Raw genomic sequence first — 23,026 nt, forward strand, 5'->3', positions numbered from 1 at the left:
CCCATTTTTCTCCTCCATCTGCACTCCTGCCATGTGTTTGGTCACGTCTGTACCACAGGAGGAGGACAAGAGAGGAATGCAGTCTTACTGTGGACTTTTTAATTACCACCGGTGCTACAGACAAACATGTCCTACAACCACTATAAGCCATATGATAACCAGTCCAAAAAGAACACAGACACAAGGAAGTAACAAGTCACACCCAATTACGACAGATCGAACACCCATTTCAACACGAGACAGACACGATGCAAGAAAAATGTTTAAAAATTTCAGGACAAACATACAGGAAACTCAGTTACTACCAAACTATCAGCTTCTAACTAATTATCCCATTTTTCTCTGTACCTTTTTGCTAGGACACATCGCCCACTAAGCTTTGAAAAATGATGCATTACTTACATTAAGACTGTTTTAACGTGTATTTGGCTAAACTTTTGATGTTGGCACCATCGTGAACATTGGATCAGCTGCTAATCAATATTGTGTTAACAGAAAAGGCTACATTTGGTCTTCAGTACTACAAGAAGTATTTTCTCTTTGGATCGATCCTCCCGATCAGCCTATTCAAGTTCACACACAACAAACAAACAGTGTTCATCAGCCGCGAACAAGCCGCAAACCTCAGTGTTCCCAATTACAACAGTGCAACCACACGTCTTTGATCTGTAATCTGTGATGGCAGCGGTGGGCAATTTTCTTAAAGAGTATCTCCTTGTCAGCAGGATGTGAAATAAAAAATAAATAAAATCATTTGAGAATTTTAACAGGTTTGCAATAATGGAATTACAAGAACTATACACAATTTCAAGTCATGCTTTTAAAACAAGGTAAGACAAAACGTACCGTGGAAAACTAGAGTTTCTCAAGAAAGGAGGAATTCTTTGACCTTGGGTGAGGGCTACGTAACATGCAATCAATTCAATAAGATCACCCTCAGATTTGAAGAATGTAACTCACCGTATACAGTTCAGTTGAACCTGGTTCAGTATGTAACAGAATAATAATGGAATAATGGAAATCACAGTTTCAAATAATGCATGAACTAGTTAAAAATCACAGAACAGGGACAAAGTCTTTATCAAATAGTAGTCAGCTCTCTTCTTTTTTTTCCCCCATCCTCCGTCCATCCAACTTTGACTCTCACGTCTGGCACAAACACATTCATCTTTGTGGTTTCAGTGATAGGACTGTAATGGCACTACACAAGCAAATTGTGGCCATGCAGAAACAATTAGGCAATACAGACATCTCCAGATGAATCTAAAGCTAAGGTAGTGTTCATTCAAGGCTCGAGCCCCGTCTCCAGGGCTCACAGGTTCACACCTCCTCCTCTTCTATCAACCCTCTTTGCCTGTTAGGTTGCGGTGGCAGAGAGGGGCAGATTAAGGCCATGTGCATCCCGACTCACAGCTCTTTAGCTCTGTTCCGTCTGCTTCTGAGTGCTACTCTGAGGCACCTGATAGGTCAGGTCCTCAGTAGGCGTGGCCTGTCCAGTGGCATTTTTGGGCGTATCATACGCCAACCTCCCTGAGTGGCCACTGTCTGTCCGTGTGAGCAGGGAGGTGGGCCCAGCACCCATGAAACTACACACTGTGGAAGGCTGGTTCAAAGAGGAGCCCCCTGATGGGTGGCAGCCCATATCCACCACAATAGGTGTAGCATATTCAGCTCCTGAAGCTGGCAGGGGTTCTGCATAGGCGTGGTACATGTCTGGTGAGATGGGGGCGTCGTACAGGTCAGGATCTGTGTATCCTGGGTCAGGCCCCTCGTCTGGTTTAAAGGTTGATCGCGCACCCAATGTTGTAACACCACTCACCAGGGGCTGGGCGTATTCTGAAAAGAGAGTATAATAACAGTTTATACTTCATAGATTACATGTTCTCTACACTGTCAGCAATGATCAACAATTCACAAGAAGAACAATGCAGACATGCAGATTTTCATGTAGAATTCTCTATAAGAGCAGTGTATTGAAACAATACTGTATGCATGGAAGCTATAGTTTATCACTTTGCTGCAGCAACGCCACAGGGTCAGAGACATAAACGTTGTAACACACAAACACATAAGTACACCATTTTATACACTCAAACTAGTATTTATAAAAATTTAATGTAAACCTCATGTGTACTCCAGACCAGACCATACACGGGGTTTATCAGTAAAATGCCCATCAAAGGCTTATTAACTTCATTTTGATGAATAACTTCAATGTCTTAAATCTAGATTTGGTTTAAAGAGCAATGCAGAATAAAACCTTATCAATATGTAAAAAGATAATTAAGGCTGTGCTCATATCTATTTATACTCAACTGTCAGAGACATCAGGTCTGTTCACATCTGCCTAGTTTTACAATAACAGATAAAACATTATGCCTTTATTGTGTGCAAATACTTTGATAATAGAAAGCGAAAATACTTAAGAAAAAAAATACATGAATTGACAGTTCATTTAAAAAGGTAATCTATAAAGATGTAAACTGCAGTGTTGGGGTGGTATGTGTCCATGTCAGGTGCTGTTTAACTCACCTGGAGTCTTGGTTAATATATCAAACCACCAAATAAGCTTCAACAGTTATAATAATAAAGAGGATGTACCTGCAGGCTCAGCGTGTAGTCGGGGTACAGCACCTCTCCCAGTTATCCGGCCCACCTCACTGCTGCTGTACCGAACTGAATCGTCCGTCTCCACCATCTTGGATGGCAGCAGCTGCTTCATGCTTTTCCACCAGTCTGCAGCAAGTTCACAGCGAGTTGTAACTAGAAACCCCTCATGAAACAGAACTAATAAGCTATCCTGCAGAGCCATGACCTACCTGTACGATCCCAGTGTGGAAGATCATACATTCCTTCAGAACTCTTCTTTCTATAAAGAAAGAAATATTTAAGTCATGGAGGGCAACGCTATTATTATTTTTTTTTTTTACAAGACTCCAAGTACTCATGAAGAAGACGTACCTGTTCCTCCAGTGCCACGCACAAACCACAATCACGATGAGAGCAGTCAGAACCATGACCAACACGGGCACCAGAACTGCTGCCAGGGCCACATCTAAGAGCAAAACCACTACAATGAACACCAGACGACCAACATCACTATAAAGGGGTGAAACGAGCTGTATCAAAAATCTGACGCACCTTTGCCTGTGTGAGGAGGCATAGTGGTGTTTCTGATATCTGGGGTGTGTGTGGTCTGGTTAAGCTGAGGTGGCCGTTTTTTATTGACGGGAGGTGGAGTGAAACGAGAGGGGGACCTCGGTTCAGGGGTCCACCTCACTGTCGAAAATAAATAAAAACGAACATCTTAGATTTAAAAGGATGGAAAATGTTGAATTTATTTGGAACTTAAAATATGATACCCGTTTACCTGTAGGAACTTGGCAGCCAAGCAGCTCCAACTTGAGAGCGATTCTCTGGTTCCATGAGGTTGGATTTATCCTCACAAAGCGGGCCTTGATTGGAGGGATGAAGTTATTCCTGACCTCATCCAGGTAGTTGGTGTTGCCTCGGAAAATCTACCACAACATGGGAACAAACACTCTTATTTGTGCCAGTGATTTAACCCCGGTTGTAGGCCAGTAGTAGTGCTTAAGAATTTAAAAATGTTCACCGGAGCAAGTCTTGTTTCAGACTGAACAAATCCACAATAAGCTGTAAGCCGATTAATTCCTAACTTGGCAAACTAATAACTACTTTCCTCCACACAAAAAGAGCCTGTAAGACTTCCAGCAGATAGCAGCTCATAGACAGCACTTCCAGCCTTACAACCCTGCCACTAAATCCATATCCATTCATTATTAATGCCCAAGTGTCCTGATTTGTCTACCACAGCACTTAACTCAAACCACTGACTGCTCCCATTTCCTGCCATAAACATCCCTTCATCAATACTAGTTACTATGGAAACAGTCCAAGTATGTGTCCCTGCAGCCTTCTAGAGTGACATTTTTGTCAATTTGCACCAATTTGAAAAAAAAAAAAAAGACATGAAAGCCAGTGACGTAATTGTTGAGCGGGCAGGGTTTATTGATTTTGTGCTTGTATTACCTTGTCTTGTGTAGAATTAGGTTCTTTGTAGCCGTACCACTGCTGGCCGTCATGACTGTACCGGACCCGGTATGCTGAAAGATGGTACGGGTATTCCCTCAGGGTAGAGCCGGTGGTGGTGATGCCTTGATGGACAGCAGAGAAACAGATGATGTACAGTAGCTTTGACTGTGAGTTTAGTATGTTAAACCAGGGGCAACACTTTCCTGGAAAGCCTTATTCTGAGCTTACTTAAGGGGGCATATCATGCTTTTTGGTGATTTTCTGTCATTTTTATGCTGTCATGATGTCAGATGTCAATATTAAAATAGTCCAATGTCCAAAACATAAGGTAGACATATGTAAAAAGATCCCTGAAAGACAAAAGCTCAGGCTTCAGTCTCCTCTGAACACTCTGTTACTTCTACTTCCCCATTGAACAGACATCATATTGTTCACACATGCCAATAAAATGTTCCTTCATGTAGCCTTTGTTGCTAAGACTGTGGATAAGGTTTTTCCACGAGTTGTGTGTGTTGTTCACTTCATTGTTATTATTATTATTATTATTTCAGAGTGGACTTGAGAAGTTTGTATTTTGAGTTGAGAATGAGAAAAAGAAGTGAAATCTTACTACTACTGTTTGTTTATTCAGCTTCTGGAGGCTACGTTAACAATGTGAAAGTCAACTTCTGGACACTAACCAATCACAACAGAGTGGGGGGTTTGCATAAAGAGTCAGTATAAGAAGTTTTTTTGAACTGTAAATGATGCAATGGTATTCCAGCAGAGCCCCCGAATATCGAAATGGACCTGGAAATGTGCATGATATGTCCCCTTTAATTAAAGATCAATTCAAGATAGTTGTTAAAGTGTATAGCAATACCAGTGAGTGTGTGTTTGTATATGAATGTCTAGTGTACCTGTGATCTTCTTCTCCCTCTTCAGATCGACCTGCAGCCACTGCTGTTGGTCACTCTGAGAAGGCGCCCAAGGCAGCCCCTCCTTTTTTAGCCGTGCCCCTGATGACGCCCACACACTGTGCTGACCAATGATGTTGTTCCACTCCCACTCAGACGAAGCAGAGAGCTGAGTGTCTGCAACACCGCCGGACTGTAATCCCAGAGTTCCATAGCAGCCTGCAAGCACAGGGAAGTCAGCACCATCGTTAATGTTAAGAATAACTGTTGAGGAAATTCAGTTAGATTTAGTGCACAAGGCCTGAACATCATTCTAAATAATTCCAGAGGTCCATTTGAATAAAGGATTCCTGCTCATAACCCAGACACAGTAGTCCAGATGTACAATTGAGTTTTTCTGCCTGTGTCTACATTAGAGACTTCAGGTCAGACATTAACAGCAATCACGTTTGAACTGTGAAGCTGTGTTAAAACACAAAGTAATTTCCTCCAGATTTTTTTGTTGCAGACCAATAAAAAATTACAGTCATGGCAAGATCTGCACTTAATTAAAATTACAGATGCTGATGGTAATAATTACATTTACAGGACTTCCCCCAGCAAAACAGCTCTTAACGGCGCTTGAGTGAAAAAACAACTCACCGTTGGTCTTGAAGGTGAAGAGACTGTTTGACAAAGTTCCTCTGAGGAAGGAAGAGATGGGTGAGATTAGACCATCAAGAATATGCTAAATTAAAAGCTAATGAAGGATACAACCAAAAACAACAAGCACCAAGTACACAGGATGAGGAGGAGTCATACACCAAAAGTACATGAAGATCAGAGTGTGGTAGGTTTGTGTGCTGTAGAGCCTGCAGCTCTTACCCAGTGGAAGTGACATTGTTAGCCAGTGTGCTCTCATAGTGAGGGATGCCTTTGCTGCTGACCACGCTGATCTTCCCTCCCACAGCGTTGGATACTACACCTGCATGGATGGCTGCCACACACAGAGGAGACGACTGCAGAATGAAAGGAGAGGAGTGAAATTAAAATGAGGGGTTCTGGATATGCACATTCCTATTACATCAAATAAGCCACACAAACTAAAACTCCTTTGTATTTGTGCTGTCATCTGCTCATGTGATGAGCTGTGAATATTAGGCATATTAGACTTACAACACATTATAAAGTCAGAGTTTTGTTCAAGACACTATTTTGATGTGTGTTTATGATCCCTCACTTTACCTCTTGTGTAGTTGAAAATAAATTTAATGAAGTATAGATGTGTAGTTTTTTAGTGAAAAGTCTGAACAGCTATTAGAAAGGGGGCCAAGAATTTCTTATGAGCACATTTTAGCACGCTTTATTAATTGTCATTGTGTGCATGTTAGCATTTTGACATTAGCATTTAGCTCAAAGCAGTGCTGTGCCTTATCGTTGGTGCTGCTTCACGGAGCATGGATGTAGAATCTTAGATTGATTTGATTAATTAAAACATTGCTGAAATGATTAATTAATTATCAAAATAGTGCTTTTTTTCCTGTTGAACCATTAACTGAATATCACACTTATCATTTCAGCTTGTCCCTGTGATTACTATCATTTGTGTGATGCATCTTAAAATGCTTTATAGGATTGCTGGTGTTGAAATTTAAAACACCAGTACGAGCCATCAAAACTAAAGCCTTGCATACTGTACAGGTTGTCCTTTTACTGGAGGGACTTTCCAGTGTAAAATATTGCTGTTATTAAATTAGGTGCTATCAGATTGGTGCATAGATATGTGTACTTGCCGATACATGATCCAGCATTTTAGGTAGGATCGGAGGCATTCACTGATACTGATACTGGTATGGGAACAACTGTAATAGGTAGCAGTGCAAAACTAGGACCATTTCCAGGTAAGTCAGGCAGCACTGTCTTTATGTGTGATCACAGAGAGCAAACTCTTAACCTTCAGACTGTGGCAGTTAAATGCTGATGAATCAGCATGATGTCACTGCTCTGTAGAGAGAATACTGAGTGGCACTGGTAATGATTCACCGCCAGCCGCATTCCAGTCCAAACCTGCTGCCACATCACTGAGAAACAGACAAAAGCCTGATTCCACTGTGGCCACAAGCTCCTTCCCATGAACAGCTGGGTGAGTGAGGTGGAAATTTATTACTGGAAAAAAGCCTACACTGGAATCCACAGCTGACAAGCTTGTGTGAAAACTGGGGTGACCCAGTGACGAGTATGCATACACATATGCATTTATTCTCACACATACAGCAGTCAGTGCTGCCACAAGCAATCAACACTTGCCCTGTGACTCTTAAACTTCCCAAAAGCACACACCACATCCTACGGAGCGCCATACTCAAACCACTAACACAAACACCAAGTACTGCTCCAAACCACCGCACCCTGCCTCCAACAGAGCAAACCACATTTACATACATACATAAGATAAGCTGGATGTGGCAATTACATTTTTTAATTAAAAAGAAGATTACATTTTAAGAAGAGAGAACAAGCTGCAGGGTCTGGTCAGGGTGGGGCAACTGTGTGACAGAGACTGTAATATTATGCCGATTATGTAGGCTTGATACAGTACTGTTCTGCATACTTCAGTGTTGGGACACACATACACCCCTAAAAAGACAAGCATGAATCAGTCACAGGCAAAACAATTAAAAGACAAAAAACAAAACACCCAGGCATGCACACAAAGGTCTTCTCCAACTTCTCAATCACACTGACTCACTCTCCAGAACACACACACTTACACGCATGGCTCTGCTCAGCACCCTCTTGCAGCTGGACTGGATTAGAGGGCTATTATTTTCGGCCAAACTATTATCTCACCTCCCTTTCACCCCCTGACCCAGCCCCTCCTCTGTTCCTGTGGGGCACCTCACTCCCTGAAGCACACCCCGCAGCTCCTCCCTGTCCTCCATCGGCTAGCCAACACCCCTCCCTCCTTCAACAACCCCAAACTCCTAGCATGAAGTCACCAGCCGGAGACTCGGCGCCCATGACCTCACGCGCAGCGGGGGCGCTGTGAGGTCATCAGTCCAGGACTAGCATACCACGGAGCGAGGGGCCCGTTTACACAAGGAAGAGGGAGAAGCCTTCAATGAGTCAAACTGAAAGATATGCAGACTTGCAGCTCAGAAGTAGATGGTGACAAAAGACAAAAGTAATGGAGCAAGGTCATAACGGCATGAGTAAGCAAATGCTGATGGTCTGGCGGTTCCTGTGGGGTTACATTGGGAATCACGATCAAACAGCAGGAGACTGGTGGGCACTATGACTCATCTGGGACAATGGCTACCAACACTATGGAAGCACACACACATACACACACATATATATAATGTGTATGTAGGGATGTCCTGACTTAGGATCAAAGTTGGGGCTGATCCAAGCTTATTTTAATGAACTGGTATCTGCTAAAATAAACCCCATGAAATTATGATTCTTTTATTCATTTTTGAATTTGTTCCACCTTCTCATCTCACCACCAGCTTGGGTTGGATTGCGAGGTATCCCAGCATGCTTTATGCAGCAAATTAGTAGCTTCCCATATACAATGAATGAGCGTGGATTAACAGCCGGGCTCTAAAGTGCGAGTGTTTCTCCTGTATATACACAAGTTAAAATTGTGTGTGAATACAGAAAATTACTCCTGACACCTGTTAACGAATCTGTTACCTCTCCTCTCTTTTTTAAGTACAGAACGGCAAACTAACACAGGCAGCAATTTGTGTGTTGTCGGGTTTGTGTGCTCTCTGCAGGCCCATGTTTGAAATAAACTGAAGATTGTTTATGAGGGAGGGCCTTGCACTCTGTAACACCTCTGTGTAATCACTCATGAAATATTTCTTTAGCTAAAACTCCAACAGAGTGATATGTCTTTTCTAGAGAGGACTCCATGCTATAATTCATTAACTGTGTGTACTTGCCTCTCGGTATCCATTGGGTATAGTTCCAGAAATCTCCTCAGTGGATGTCAAGCAGCCCGCTGGACAGAATTTACTAGGAAGAGAGAAACACACAATAAACATCAGACAGCCTGATCACTGCACAAATATTCCCACAAAGCAAACATTATTTACCTAAACTCTGCCTCTGGGAAGTCAGTTCCTTTGTCCAAGCAGGTGATTAGATCTGCAAAAGGCAAACAAACAGTGTCAGAGCGGGTTTCTCTGCATTTGTTTCTCTCTCTCTCTCTCTGGCTAAACACAACTATTTACGTTTACTGATTTTCTCACAGAAAAATGTTACAATTGGCTTGATATGAAACATAGTAGGGGTGCTCTATCAGGGCAGACGAAAGGCAGAGGCGGTAATGCCAGAGATAAAGATGATGATTCTCTGTCACTTTTATAATGTCGGATGTTAAACATAGTTGAAACGTGAATGCATGTAAAACTGCCCCAACAGTCAAAAGCCAGGACATCAGCCTGCTCTGCTTGCAAAGTGATCACTATTTCCCCATCAAACTGACATCAAATTTTACCCACATGCCCACAAACTCCCCGTAGCCTTTATTACAAAAGGCAAAAGTAATGCAGTGTGGCACAGCTATGTTTTGAGCTAAATGCTAACAATAGCATGTATTATGTTTAGCAAGAATATAATGTTTACAATGTTTCCCACCTTAGTTAACAAGTGTTAGCATGTTACCATACATTGGACAAGTTAAAAGTGAATGACAACCTGGTGATGATGAAAATTTGCCAATCCATGGATCAACGTGTTGGACAGACTGACTACCACTGCCATTGCTGCTACCATGGCAACTTATTAAATCAGTTATCAAAGTTGTGGCTGATTAATTTTCCGTCGACTCACTTCAGCTCCATTTCAAACAAGTCAAAGTTATACAACACAAAAGAATGTGTGAGCCGAGTTGTTCCTAATGACATAAGTGTTTCAGTGATGAGGCACACCACATGTCCAATGGGATGGGGTCGGGTTTTCCTGGGAATTCTATGAAAAACCGAGCGGAGGTGGTCGTTCCTGGTGAGTCTTGACCACATATCAAAAAAAAAAAAGCATTTATCTGGTAAACCAACCATGTGAGTCAAACTAACAAATACCCCCAACCAGCAAAAGTAACCATGGTGACTGATTAAATTAGCTGTGTGCACTGTCCACCCACACTCCTCTGCGTGATCAGTTACATGACCAGTAAAATGCGTGTGGACAAACACATTTTAGTACTTTGGTGGAAAAAGCTCCTGTAGCCGGTCTCACTGACGACCTTGTTTGTCCTCCAGGGTGATTCAGTCGTACCCAGATGACCACGGAGACAGAATTACTTCTCTCCTGCACACACGCCACTGTCTTCCTCTTCTTGTGGCTTCAATTATCTGTTTATGTGAAATCACTGAAAATGTTCCACATGACAAAGCTTGCCCTTCAAAATGGCAATCACACAGTACTCATCAACAATATTTTTATTGAAAAGAACATCCAATTTTAGACATCAGAAGTTGTTTCTTTGTCTCCCGGACTACCGTGCACAATAATTCAGGGTGGGTATTCCTCTAACAGCCACATAAGATCCACACTATCAAGCATCAAACTGTCACCATTGTGCAAGAGTCTTCTGAGGGGAGAGAAGTGCTGATAACTTATCATCTGTTTTTAGAGCCAAACCTCAAAGATGATGAATGAAAGCATTTTTATTAAGTTCTAGAAAATGTTCTTTGGCTGTAAATGGATTTGTATCTCTCAAGTAAAGCATGCAACTGACGCAAGTGCTTTAATAGCAGGCTGATCACTCCAGTACAAGACTGATAATCAATTAATCATACCAGTCATTTATCAAGTCAAACCAAACCCGACATTCTCCCGTTCCAGCTTCTCCGATCCACTTTGACATTTTTCTCTATTCATTGTAAATTGGATATTTTGATTTTACACTGTAGGTTGGACTAATAAGAGAGTCATTTTTGCTCTGGAAGATCATGATGACCAATCACTGTGAGCGGTCTTTGGTTTAATGTAACATGTGACCGGCCCACTACCGCAGCAGCTACAACCCATGCAGTCTGTGGTGGTGAAGTTCACTGTGGTGTATTTCAAACAGCTGGCAGTTCACATAATGGGTATCGAATGAAGTAGAAAAACAAAGGTATCGAATGAAGCACTCTATTGATATTAGTACGTGTTTCGTAATATTTGAAACAATCCCCTGCCTTAGTGCTTCATTTTTTTGTTAACGGGGGGAGATAAATGCTTAATTCCACTACTGCCTTAAAAACGATGTTTCACAGCTTCGAATCACAGTGTATGGGAAGAAATTCTTGTTATCAGCTAATTATTTTCTTTCATGCAACAGTGTTAAATGGGTGTGACAAACAGTTTTCACAGATTATAATGTAACACATGGGCATGTCTACTATCACACTTCTTCAGTAATATCATTTCACATTAGAGAAAGTCTGGAGGGGAAACCTCATAGTAAAACCACAAAATACAACTGCTTTCTTCTCAATTTCTCTCACTTCCTCTCAACTCTCTTCCTCCTCCTCCTTCTTCTTTTTGTCGAGCATTTCGGATATTTCTCACTCTTCTCTCTTCTAGAAATATCTGTCTGCATTCTCCACCATCCCTCTTTGCTCTCTTTCACCGGCTGCACTCAATTTTAAAGAACAGTAAAAAAAACAACAAACCACAAACACACTAAAGTCGGTCTAGATTCACAGATTATCACGTAGGCATGGGAGGTCTGATGAGCAGCTATATGACAAAATCCTGACTAAGACACTTCTAAGAAGCAACTGAGAAATCTTCTTCGACAGCTACACACACACACACACACACACACACACACACACACACACACGCACGCACACACACACACACGCTGGTGCCACCCCACTGTATTCAGTACTGCCTGTTCAATCATTTACAGGAGAAAAAAAGACATTCATTTTAGACGATTCTCATTAGCATGATGACTCTGCATACTGCAGCTGGAATCCCAGATATGTGGCTGATCAGAATGTAACATTTACAGCAGAGCGGCTCTTTATCTCTTCAGTGTGTTTAAATACACTCAACGGGAAGCAAACACCGCATCGTAAATGCTCCTCTCATTTGGCCTCCAGCACTGTTACCACAAAACTGCACACAGCCCTCCATTCAGCTCAAGTCATCTAACTGCACACACTGTTTGCTTATGGGACAATGGGACGTGTTCTGTATATAATCTACTTTTAACCCTAATATACAGCTCTGACATGCAGGGCACAAAAACTAATCTAAACACATTAGGCAAAGCAGAAAAGTTGAGAAGGTTCTCTAAAACTTCAGCTCACTTTTTCCAACACTATATGGCAACGCAAATGCTGCGTCATGTGATTTGTTCATATGTTTTATGAAATACTGTTGTCATTTTTTTCTGTTTTGTCCAATGCTGCAACCATAAACATCTGACATGATGTAAGTACACACACACACGTCACTGAGTGAGAGAGAAATGTCTAAACATTCGTTATCTCCAATTCTCACAATATTCATGTTTGAACTTGAAAAAAAAATCCAAGCACAGGATGACACCTAGCTTTAGGTCGTATTATAAACCCTAACCCTGATCTATGAAGAGATGACACGCACACGCACACACACACACACACACACACACACACACAATCATATTACCTGACCTGTATACAAGTATTTCCAGAACAATCTATTCACATTAGATAAGCTGACAGTGAGGACGTGGTGCTGAACAGAACAGCTGTAATCAGCCTCACATTAAACTTTAACTCGATCAGTGACACACATGGTCTCCAGAGCAACTCTTTACACCTGGGGCCAAAACAGAAATGTAACCAAGCTTGACATTAAGATGACTTCAACTAAACATCATTTCAGTCTGTTACACCTCTATCACATGACCGTCCCTGCAGGCTGGGACCTATGAAGAAGCGGGAAGAGGGGGTTGGGGGGGGGGGTGCCTGATGATCAACACATGAGACGCAGACAGGAGAACAAGCTGCTACCTGTGTGTTCAGTGGTGGAGTAGGACAGGTAGAATCCATGTCCCGTGGTGTGGGTCCCACTCATGAACTGGACCGTGACCTGGTTGCCAGTGGACTCGATAAGCTCTTTCACCTTCAGACCCAAACCGCAGTACTTCACTGTAGCACATCACAGGCAGACACAGGAGACGCAGGACGAAAAGGGTTTGGGTTAGTTACACAAGCCAGTTAAGTATAGAAAGTATTTTTAAAAATCTACCATAAAGCATGCTCATTATGTCATATAATAATGCATAAAAAACTCTTTGTGTAGTGGCTGCTATAACTAACCGGGATGTACATCACCACGGGCAACAATAGAGCACCAATCTTATAACCAGCTGATTTTAATTATGTTAATGGATTAAAATATTTCAAAAGTGAATTTGAATTTTTTTGAATGTTCACAAACCAACTTTAAAAAAGCAAACCCATAATCTGTTCAATTAAATATCATTTATCACTGGCCTTTTTATTCAAACTATTATGGAGTTATCTCATTACAGCAAGGTCACAGCATGAGCTAACATATTGAACAATGTCTAATATTTAACTTACTATCATTACAGTTTTAATCACTGATGACTCAGATTGGAGGTGTTCCCATCAGCACACCAGCATGAGACTGACTGTATCTGGATGTTTATCATGTGACCACTACATCGCTGCGTTTACATGCACTTTAGTAACCTGTACTGTCAGCATGCTGCGGCAAATTGATCTTTTTAAACATTGTATAAGCAAATACTTCAGAGAATAAGTGCTGCTATGACAACAGCACAGAGGGATAACAAGAAAGATTATTTCTCGTGCTGTGGTCGTGGCAACGCATCTTTGTTTATGTTTCACCTTAAATTAACATTTTAAAAAAGGACTTTATTTAAAAGATCAGGCATATATTATGTGTATAAATACAGATCACTAGAGATGCAACTATTTGGTGATTAATCAATTAGTTGTCCATTTTTACATCGATTAATTCTCTTATTCCAGTTTGTGAAAATGTGAATACTTTCTGATTTCTTTGTGTTTCTTTAGTTTTATTTAAATCTCGGTGACAGTAAACTGAACATCTTTGGTAGTGGGCTGGGTTACGCATGTCATCTTGAGCTTTGGGAAACAGGGATTGACATTTTTCATCATTTTACATAACCAAACATCTAGTCAATGAATCAATGATGAAAATAATCATTAGTTGCAACCCTGTGTATCTCTCAGAAAGTGATGCAGGTCTCACAGTTAGCAGGTTATTGCAGCACATGTTAATATATTCTCCAATTTCCTGACATAACCTGTAACCTAGTAACCAATTCTCTGGTTTCTCCTGTGCATGTAAACATACAGACAGTGACAAGAGTAGGGAAGATACTGAGAGGCATACTGTCTAATAAATGGCTGGTTTGAGATTAAGAGGACTTGCTCACTTATTTTGGTGCTCTTACTAACTTTAATGGACTTCCAGCTGATATAACAGCAAATAGATATTAGCATTTTCATTTTGGCAGCAACTTTCTTCCCATCACCCAACTAAGACCAGGCTGGTAACTGCTTGTCACTCTCACCAATCTCGCTCCTCTCTTGTCCGATGCCGTTGTAGAGGCGGAGGTAGTTGACCTGGCAGTCACTGTCTTCTATGTCCAGCTCAGCAAAGCGAAAGTGGATCCTATTTCCGCGAGGCACGCTGATCTCCCACTCACACACCGTGTTATTTGGGTATGTCCCTGGATAACCCAGAGAGGACAGAGTCCCACTGCTGGGGCCAAGCACACTGGGGCCACAGCCATCACCTGCAGAACACCACAAACAGATGTGAGGAAGTTAAAGGATAAATATGATAATAGTCTATTATTGTCAACAAAGTTCATTTACAGACTAAAACCAACAATTATTTATTCCTACGATCAAATACTGGCTGCCTTAAAGCCTTAGACCTCCATTGTTCTCCAAGAACTATTAAAACACATTAATGAACCATACAGTAGCATCAGGTGATATATTTCGTCATTGCAATGAACAGACACACTTTTCTTATTTAGTCTACACCACATACATCAGCTCACTTCCATAAATACTTACGCACCAAATGTGGATTACAAGACTGAAAATAGTCCCCAATAAAATCACTATTTATTCTGTATAGATTAACATTTGCTAGTAAGTACAGGCGCAATTATTGAGTTTTAAATTAATACAAATCTGTGACCCATATATATCTTTCAGACAGAAATGGGATACACTTACATGAGATTTGTTGACAAAAACAACATCATCAGTCTTATCCTTTAATATTCTGTATTTTTAGGTTCAGGTTTAAAAAAGGAGGGTATCCACATGTGTTGAGAGGGGCCTACCAGCTTACATGTACACAGTAAGCTTCTAGTCCATCTATAAATGTTCCATTAGTAACTCTGTTTCCTCTAGGACATACAGGGAAGTAAGGCAGTGTAATAAATCTTAACTAAGGTTGCAACAATTAGTTGATCAATCAATCTGCACACTACTCTGCAACTGTTTTGATAACTGATTGACTGTTTAAGCAATGTGCGATATTTTTTTGTTTGCTATCATTATATGCTGACTGTCTTTAGGTTTATGACTGTTGTTCGGACAAAACAAGACATTTGATGACATCACCTAATGCTCAGGGAATGCCAGATAAACATTTTTCAATATTTTTTAGACCAAAATGTTAATAGTTAAATCAGAAAATAACCAGCAAATTAAAGTATCATGAAAATAATTGTTAGTAGCAGCCCCAATCTACCTTCTTTTTTATTTTTCAAGGATTTGTATAACATGCGATTTGTTTAGGTTTCTTTCTGTAGGTATGTACATCATTTCTGGTTTAAGTAGAATAGGCCTTCCCTTCTCTTTGTGTTAGTGTGACCTGTTAATCATCAGGTCGGGTGGGTTGACTCCTGTACAGGCTGATGTGTTCTGGTGCCAGACACTGAGCACCAAACTGCATACAAATGTGGGGTATAAAAATGCAAGTCACTTTGGGTGAACGGGTACTGAATAAATGTAATGTTATTAGGTTCAGTAGAAAGAAAAGCATTACGTTAGTTTTGGGTATCATCATATGCAAAAGTTTTAGCTGTGCTGGTGAGAACTAATTTTGACCAAGGCGTAACATGAAAGAAGCAGCCGTCTGATTGCATTTGTTTCTGGCAGTTAAAATTCAATTTTACTAAACGTATGACCTAAGACTTCTTTTTGGGGAGACGTTTGTTTTTCTGTGTGTTGATGCTGTGGCCCTATGGCTCTGAGATAACACTCAACAGTCACGCTTCATGGTGCTAAGTGGATGTTCTGTCAGCCTGGTGTTACGTAAGAGCTTCTCGGTGGACATTATCCAGATGAACAGGACAAAAACAAAAGCTGCTTCCCTCGCTCTGACTCATAAATGTTAGTGAACAACTGCATGGTATTCAGTTCAGATTACCTTCCTAAAGTCACTCTCTCATGGTCAAAAAACAAACCACAATACAACTCAATTCAATAAGAAATGAAGCCTACGTTTCCATCATTAGACCTGCTGAGAACACTGAAAATAAACGAGGTATTTCAAGACAGAAACTCAATGATAATTCATTTGAAATTTAAAGTTATGACAAACTGTGTCCACGTGTTTACAGTCATACCCCCACTGCCACCCCACCCCCAATCTCTAGCACCTGAGGTTGGCTGTCTGCTTTAAAACCTACAAAATGTTCCGTTTTATAGGTTCAGTGTGTTGTAAGAAACCCGTCACCTGTCTAACATATCATTCTGGTCGAGTATATAATATAAGGAATACGGTAAATGCGAAAAAAGGTGTAACTACAGCGAGAAACAAGGCCACAAGCTCCCAAATGTGCTGTCGTCTGATAGTCAACTTAAAACCAGACTCCGTTTAAAAAAACAAGCAATTTGAAGGTGCCTCGCTTATTTAGAAACACGAATAACTAAAAATGGCTATGCTTTAAGCTTTTAACAACTCATTGAAAGCCACGGTTTAATTCGGCTAACAACTGATACTCCAAGGAGCAGTTGTTCCTCAACAAGGAACCGGTTTTCCTGGTTTAACTGCCCCACTCTTCCACCAAATACACCGATGACGGGCGGCGGCGAGCTGCGTAAATCAAGCAGAATTCCACGTACACACGGCCATGTAAGGTAGGCTTTAAGTTTGGTGCACAGCAACAATAAGTTATCTCTACACATCTAAACGCCTGTGTTTAACCACTATGGCCGCGTGTCCTCTCGGTTACACACAGAGACAAACACACACACACACATATACATACACACATACACACACGACTCCTCCAGTTGTCACCGCAGCTGTGCGGGGCACCAACCTTTCTGAGCTCGACAGCCCTCCGTGGTGAGAATGATGAGAATCGACAGGACGAGGACCCCGGCCCCTGTCGGTCCCCTGCCCACCATTACCGCTCTGCCCATAGCAGCCTGCAGTCTGAATGCATAATGCTCGCTTCTGGACCGGCTGCACCGCTTTCAACCTGTACCGAAGAACATTCAAAAATAAAATAAAACTAATCTTCAGGTCCGCGAGGGGCGAGATCGCGCGTGGTTCCCTCTCGAGGATGTATTGTGTTTCCCGTTTCACGATCCAGTGGTTAGCGACACTCTCACTATGGAGGTAACTGCTCAACACACACACACACACACACATACACACATACATACACACGCATCCAAGCTGTGGAGCCACTTCCTCCACGGAGGCTCCTCCTTGTGTGCTGGAGCTGGATGTGCTCTGAAAAATCCCAAATCTACACCCCCCTCAAAGTCTTCACCACAGTACTACATTTAAAAAAAAAAAAAAAAAAAAAAAAAAAAACTTATAGGCTCCACCTTATTAACATCTGCAAACCAGTTATTATAACTTTGTGTTTTTCATGAGTTTTTATTTTTAAACAGTAAATTATTGTAATCGATGTGTTTAGTTCAGTTTTGTTAATTTCCAGATTGAGTTTGTTTAATTTTTATTAGTTTCAGTATTAGTTTTGATTGTTGTTGTTTTTAAATTATCATATTTTTCAGTGGCAAGATTTAAGAAGTTCAGTATAGTTACAAATACAACGCTTTGTGAAGGTCATGTGCCAGTGGGGTCCAGGAGCCCCAGCAATAAGGACAAATCATTTAAAATAATTTATTTCACTATAATGCTATTCATACATAACACAATGATCATTCTTACTGGTGAAACAATTTAACTCCAAATAATCAATATCTTTTTTTTTTTTAATTCTCTCTCTCTTTTGTCTCAAAATATTTGGACAACTTCCTGGTCCTGACATGCAATTCAGAATGACAAAAAAAAAAAAAAAAAAAAAAAAAAACACAATAAAGCTAAATGCTCCTATGCTAAACAGTGCCTGTTTAACTGTAGCCATATAATCTTAATACATGTTCTGATTAATCACTACTAGTAAAAAGCATGGATAAAGAAATCAAATTCTCTACAGAGAGAGAGAGGGGACTCATGTGTCATTTTTAACTAAAGACATGTTGACATCATAGTAGGAAAATTAAAATTAATGAACACTGAATCCCATTAAGCTGCTTCAATTTCAGGCTGCTGGTGTTTTGCCTGCTCACTGTCACACTGTCATGGCTGAATATGACACTTGAACACAGTTATTATTAAAAGATTGTTTCACTTTTTTTTCAAGTCTGTTTTAAAACAATACTCAGATGGCCACATGTACAATGACACATGTTTTGTTTGCTATAATCAGTCATTTTCTTCATACTGGCTGGTGAAATATCCCACTATTTGTTTACAATGTCAGTGATGGGGAACAAAATCCACCGTTGAGTTCAATTCAGTGCAAACTTACACATACAAAGCTTATTTGAAATCAATATGAGATTTCAGCAGTGTGAGTTAATCAGATTATGGGGCTATCTTCCATAGTTACAGTCATCTTTGTGTTTTTCTTGACAGTGTTTTTGTGCTGAGCCGCAGCAGAGGGATAATCACACAACAACATTTTGTTCTAAAAGCACTAAGTTTGGAAGATGGCCATTTCATGTGATGACCTCAGACTGCTGAAATCTCATAATAACATCAGATAAACACTGGACTGCATTTTTTTTCACAGAAGGAGGACTAGGGATTTTGTACCTCATCTCTTATATTAGTAGTGTGTTATGAAGCAATTTTTTGTTTTGAAATAAATAAATGAATATAGTAAGAAAAAAAACTGTGCCAATGTTCAACAGCACCATGAATTTGGCCTTTTGTCCCAATCCCATTTCAGTGTTAAATTATTAAGCAGTATCATAATGTTGTAAGTGGTCTAAAGGATGCTGGTTTTTACTGGAGACCTAAAGTGTTCCATGTTAGATAAGAAATAGATGATCAGAAAAAATACACAATATAACAATGAAATTATAATATTATCCAGTATTGTTCACAAATAAGGTTTATGCAGGTCTCTGTTTCTTTTTTTCCATTTTTATTTTTTTTATTCCACATCACAGTTTTTCCCAATGAATGTTTTATTTAAATGAGTATATACAGTACAGTTCCTACAGTGTTGCTGTGCTATCTATTATGGTTCATCTCTTGAAAAAGGTTACTGCTTTTAATTTCAAATACTGTAACTGATATCCTGCACTTTCATTAACACATTGTACTCTAATTTGTACTTTGCACCGCCTTATATTTAAGTGTTTTTTTCTATATTTACATTAGTTATGTATTTATTTATTTATTAAATGTAGTATATTTTTATTTGTCTGTACTTAAAATGTATACAGAACATACATGGCTACATATGTTTATTTAAAGTATATTGGACATACACATTTCCTTTAGGATCTATAGTGACTGAGCACTTTATTAGGAACACCTGTGTATCCTAATGCAATCAAATACAACAACTCTGCCATAAAAGCTACTTTCACACTTTCACAAAGCTTATACATTTTCAGTTTTTATTGACATTGTCAGGAAGGTGATAATTCTGCTATATGTTTATTTTTTTATAGTGGGTGACTGAGTAAAATATGAACTTATCTTAAAGTGAGTCTAACATAGCATGCATATTAAGAACAAATTACGCATAAATACTTAAAAGTGTTAGTGTACAGTACTGCAGTAAAATCATCCTCATCCTCATGTCGATAGTCATTCACTTATGTAATAACTCCCGTGTGTTCCTGTGACTAAAGAATTGTATGAGCTAATAAAGTTAATATATCTTACCCACCCACCCCGCATTATTCCAGTAATGTGTTTCTGTGTTTTCTTTCTGTGCACCCAAATCTGGCTCTGAATCTACTTCTTCTGCTCGGTAAAAAGGCAACCCTTTACAGACTTATTAAAGTGATACTAAACAGAAATGAAGTTGATTGTGGTTGATTAACGACTGGTTGGCAAACATCATGGGAATTTTCAAAATATCCAAAAAAAATGTCAAGATACTTAAGAAATATCCAGATATTATTGTTCTAAATTACAGCCTCACTTGGCAAAGAGCTTAGATGTGATGCAACTGTCAGGGTAACCAATAGTAACCTGTAGCAACAAACATAGTTTTTAGCCTGTAGCCTGTGAGTAATATGTCTGATGATTCAGAGTTTTTCTTTTTTTTTTAACACTAGATGGATGACCGTGTGTGTGTGTGTGAGTGTGTGTGCGCCTGTGTGTGTGTGTGTGTGTGTTTCTACATCTCTTTGTGCAGTGTGCAGTTGTGCAGGGTGTAAGTCAGAGAAGCAGCCAGACAGTTACTTGTGCTGTAATTGTCCATAACTCTGGTCTCTCCCCTACACGCCCCTCATCTCTGTCTATCTGTTTTACATCCTCTATCTTTATTTCTATCACACATTTTCACAAGGGAAATTCCAATACATTCATAGAAGTGAACTTATAAACATATCCTGAGTGACATCGTCACAAATTCCCCTAAAAGTCCCATGAAGATAACATACTATAAGCAGGTTTGGAGAAAATAATATAAATGCTTGCAGAATGTAATGCAGGCCAGTGGGACAGACCTGCAGCAAATAGTATATTTCTCAAGATTACTTTTTTGAGACTTTGTCAGAAAAGTGTACATATGCAAATTCTTGTAGTTGTTTATGGTGGTGATGATATTGTATTGTGTTATGGTCCCACAGTTTAAAAAAATTGAATTTATTCAGTACCTTTCTCAACAAATATTGATATTGTTATTGTATATTATTTATATTACTCCTGTAAAACTGTTAATACAAGTAGTGATTTGGTGCAGGGCTACTATATTCAACTTTACTGCATTAAATTATTCATGACACTGAGTCCACTCTGTGTAATTATAGGTCAAAATTCTACAATTTCTTCAGACTTGCTGCATCTTCTTCACATTGATTGTTGTTATAGTTTTAAAACCGGCATCATTTTCAGCCCAGAGGTTTTGCCAGTATAAAGAATAGTCATTGTATTGGTTGGATGTTGCTTTGACATAAATACGATTTATTTTACAAGGAAAAAAAGTGTAGTAGAAATAAACATCCAATAAATGTCAAACAGGTGCTGGACTAAAGAAACATCGCAATAAAGAAAGAGAAAAAAACAAAACAAATCTAGCCATACTGAACATATGATAGCTACTGGCCTGTTGTATTTCTACTGTGGTTTGAGGGTCTGTTCTATATTTCTTTGGGTCATATATTTCTATATATATATGTATACTATTTATTATTGTTGTCTTTACACACGTGTGTTGGCACAAAGGGGTAATGTTGATCAGTGGTAAAAAGGGTTTTGTACATATATCATGTGACTGTCATGCGTCCTGGAGTCTATAATCTATTTAAGATGGTGACTGAATCTAAAGCTGCTACAGAGTGCAGACCTTCATTTTTCGTTTTTACAAGAACAAAAAGTCTCATGTCAAAGTACTTTCCACATACACATTATTAATGCACACTGTTTTCTTGTCTCTTGTAGTTACACAGTGGATTTCTGACCTCATTATTTCAGTGATACTGGCTAAAGAGCTACTAAACATTAATAACTTTAACCAGCTGTCTTCATAAATATTGTGTTACACTGTTATTTTGTGAGAAAGGGAGTCCACTCCTGAAGAGTCACTGAAACTAGATTGTGCCCCTCGGTGGTCACAGAGCATTATAACAAGGAGGTAGCAGTTGGCCATTTTTATGCAGACCCTCGATTTGGTTGTCTTTGAACATCAGTTTTATATGTATTTTTTTGATATCATGCAAACTATATATATTCAGATCATATCCAGTTGTACCAGAACTACTAATGCTAGCCAAAAATTTCTTGACATCCCATATACTATAGTTACAGAATTGTTACAGATGTTACTTGATTATTAATGCTTTTTCCCTTTACTATTCCCCGTCTCAGATCATTTGATAAGAGCTTGGTACAGCGTTCTGAGGAAAATAAAGTTTGTGAGAGTGAGTGAGTCAGTGACAGTTATCACATGCTGGGGTCATGTTTGTACCTGCTGCTCCATGTCTGGACAACAATCAACTAGGAACTAATTCGTACCACAAAATCTGTCTGCAATCATGGTTAAATACATCATTATAATGATACCAATAGTTTTTACTATTAAATCAGCTAATGTAGTGTCATGTATAGGAGTGAGTCATGTGTCATGATTTATGAGGTGCAACATTAGTGGGTTATTTCTGAATGCATTTTCATTTGATTTGGCAAACATTAAGCATTTCTCTATGCAATTCACTTTTCTTACGAAATTACCTGCATTCCGAAGCACAGGACAGTTTTTTCATGGTAAATAACAAAAATGTTCATATTCATTCATATGCCCAGAACAGATGGTTAGATGGTAACCTAGGTTCTCTGAGTGTAGAGACTATCTCTCCATATATGGAATATGTAGGATCGAGAGATAGTCTCTATGTATGTTTTTTGTCTGTGTGGGTGTAACATTAGTATTGCCTCTTATAAGAAGTCTTGGTGGTATCAATAGGTTACGTATCAACCTTCATAGCAGTATCTGTATTTCAGAGTGTTCAGTGACTGCTGAACAGTGAAAAAACGGACACATTATGACAAACACAACCTTTAAAAGA

General features: G+C 39.7%; 1 protein-coding gene across 1 annotated transcript; it reads right to left on the reverse strand.

Annotated features, from left to right (window-relative positions):
* Positions 1-749: 749 nt before the first annotated feature.
* Positions 750-17,618, reverse strand: dcbld2 (discoidin, CUB and LCCL domain containing 2). The gene is made up of 15 exons (XM_053328472.1): positions 17,299-17,618; positions 14,518-14,742; positions 12,938-13,075; positions 9,032-9,083; positions 8,879-8,951; positions 5,814-5,947; positions 5,592-5,632; positions 4,953-5,168; positions 4,051-4,175; positions 3,371-3,518; positions 3,142-3,279; positions 2,962-3,055; positions 2,820-2,869; positions 2,602-2,736; positions 750-1,836 (listed from the first exon to the last, which is right to left on the reverse strand). The coding sequence occupies exons 1-15, from the start codon at positions 17,399-17,401 to the stop codon at positions 1,418-1,420; spliced, it is 2,091 nt and encodes a 696-aa protein (XP_053184447.1). The 5' UTR covers positions 17,402-17,618; the 3' UTR covers positions 750-1,417.
* Between the last annotated feature and the right edge of the window lie 5,408 nt (positions 17,619-23,026).

This window comes from Scomber japonicus, chromosome 11 (assembly GCF_027409825.1).
Source record: "Scomber japonicus isolate fScoJap1 chromosome 11, fScoJap1.pri, whole genome shotgun sequence".
In the NCBI taxonomy this organism is placed as follows: Eukaryota; Metazoa; Chordata; class Actinopteri; order Scombriformes; family Scombridae; genus Scomber; species Scomber japonicus.

Excerpts from the sequence above, each read along its gene's own strand:
- dcbld2 (XM_053328472.1), bottom strand. The coding sequence starts at position 17,401 with ATGGGCAGAGCGGTAATGGTGGGCAGGGGACCGACAGGGGCCGGGGTC. Across the intron at positions 5,948-8,878 it reads TACCCAATGGATACCGAGAG|TCGTCTCCTCTGTGTGTGGC; the intron begins GCAAGTACACAC and ends TTCATTCTGCAG. Across the intron at positions 3,056-3,141 it reads GCCTCCTCACACAGGCAAAG|ATGTGGCCCTGGCAGCAGTT; the intron begins GTGCGTCAGATT and ends TTTTGCTCTTAG.